Source organism: Trachymyrmex cornetzi, unplaced genomic scaffold, assembly GCF_001594075.2.
Source record: "Trachymyrmex cornetzi isolate Tcor2-1 unplaced genomic scaffold, Tcor1.1 scaffold1217, whole genome shotgun sequence".
In the NCBI taxonomy this organism is placed as follows: Eukaryota; Metazoa; Arthropoda; class Insecta; order Hymenoptera; family Formicidae; genus Trachymyrmex; species Trachymyrmex cornetzi.
The window spans coordinates 10,435-12,491 of NW_017295781.1; the positions used below are offsets into that span (position 1 = coordinate 10,435).

The window sequence follows — 2,057 nt, forward strand, 5'->3', positions numbered from 1 at the left end:
AAATGGTGATTCTTTACGAGAAGCACCATTTGGGCCAGTTTCACCAACGCTTAGCGCTTTTTTTACCTTTTTTTTAAAATAAAGATTACAACGTGTCGATTGCCCCGAATGAATGTCCCTTACATCTACGAGCGCCTTAGTACATTCCTAAGCGTTGAGCGGCATTTGGATTGCGCGCGGGGCGGTGCGATGAGGGGGATAGCGGGAGGCGTAGCCGACTCAAAAATCGGCCGAAATGTGCATTTCGTGCCGAGCCCTGATCTATATAATAACAAGAAAATTAATATTTTATATTAATAAATATATGAACAAAATAAAATTTATCATATATTTATCACATAAATTTATCATATATTTATCATATAAATTTATCATACATCTATACGTACCTGCTAATGGATAAAAATACAATGTTGTAGGATCAACAATATAAGAACTGTATCCATGTAAACAATCATGATCTTTTATGTTTGGTTCATTACATATCTGCTCGCACACTCCACATATTTGGACAAATTCGTAATTCTATAAACATAAATAATAATATACATATATTAAAATGTTAATATGCAATAATATTTTAACGTTCAAATTTATGAAGAGGTATATATATTCTGCATATTAAATCCAATTTTTGTATTTTATAATGAAAAATTAAATAACTTTGGAATAAACAATGAATTAGTAAAACAAGTAACTTAATTATTTAAAAAGAAATGTTATATATACGAAACATGACATCTAGCAAAGTTTATTTAGTACGAAATCTTGACGAAAAAGGTTATATACTCATAACTAAAACAAAACTCATTTTTTATTGTAGTTTCATTATAAAAAGAAATACCTCATCTCCAAATTCCATTATATTTGTAGTGTCTCGATCTATTTTGATTACAATGATCACAACCGAACTCGTCACATGTGTGACGCTAGAAATTGAGTTAAATCCTACTTTCAGCATCACATGCTAGCGTCTAAATTGAGATCACGTGACCACACTGACGCTGCTTTTTAGCATCTCATGAAATTGTACCTTTATGCTTTATGCGCTATGCAAGATCTACAGAACGAGAAGTGGGGATGGACATAAGGGACTCTGATTGGTTGATTCGCTTATGCACTATGGCCTAAAGGTAAATTTTCACTGGCTACTCAAACCGGCTGTTTCAGGGACAAAAAGTATCACGTGGTCAAAATTGACTAATATCAAATGTCCATTATGATCACGTGATCCTTTTTGTCGCTAAAATAGTCGGTTAGAGCAGCTCGTGAAAATTTACCTTTATGCATTACGCAAAAGTCTGTGTCGCTTAAAGCGGGGAGCACAGATTCTTGCATAACGTATAACACGTAATGCATAAGAATATGTACCAATCGAAGTTCTCCGTTTCTTTCCCTTCCATGTAATAGAGAACTCTGGTTGGTTAAATTTCTTATGCCTCATGTGTTATGCGTTATGCAAGAGTCTGTGCTCCCCGCTTTATTAAGCTGGAAACAACAGACACAGGCAATAGGCACAGGCAACAGGGAATAATGAGCCGTCCAATCAGAGCTCTGGGATATAATATCGAACTTATACCCCAAAGCTCTGATTGGACGGTTCGTTATTGCCTGTGCCTATTGCCTGTGTTTATTGTGTTTCCAGCTTTAGGTTTTTCTCTCTGCTTGAAATAAAAATAAAGCACTATAAACGTGAGTATTCGCATCCGCCATTTTTACTCCTTTTCTCACTCTCTTGTTCCTTTTCTTAATTCCTTGCTCTCTCTCCATTCCGCCGTTAAACTAATAGCGTATTCGATTTACTGACTCGACCCGACTCCGAGTCAATAGTCTGTTCTGTTTAGCTGCAAAAGAAGAGCTAAATTACGTATAAGAAATGCAGCTAAAAAGAACAGACTGTTGACTCGGAGTCGGGTCGAGTCAGTAATCGAATACGCTATAATAGCGTTTTCGATTGGGCAAAAGTTATAGCGTTTTTCATTGGCAGAACCGGTACGCACTCAGTGCACATTAAAGCTGTTGTATATTAACCTAATCTGACTGTAAAAGTGAGAAAT

General features: G+C 35.8%; 1 protein-coding gene across 1 annotated transcript; it reads right to left on the reverse strand.

The window, feature by feature from the left end:
• Window positions 1-37: 37 nt before the first annotated feature.
• LOC108768220 (uncharacterized) lies at window positions 38-986 on the reverse strand. The gene is made up of 3 exons (XM_018518580.1): window positions 845-986; window positions 390-525; window positions 38-261 (listed from the first exon to the last, which is right to left on the reverse strand). The coding sequence occupies exons 1-3, from the start codon at window positions 959-961 to the stop codon at window positions 137-139; spliced, it is 378 nt and encodes a 125-aa protein (XP_018374082.1). The 5' UTR covers window positions 962-986; the 3' UTR covers window positions 38-136.
• Window positions 987-2,057: the final 1,071 nt, after the last annotated feature.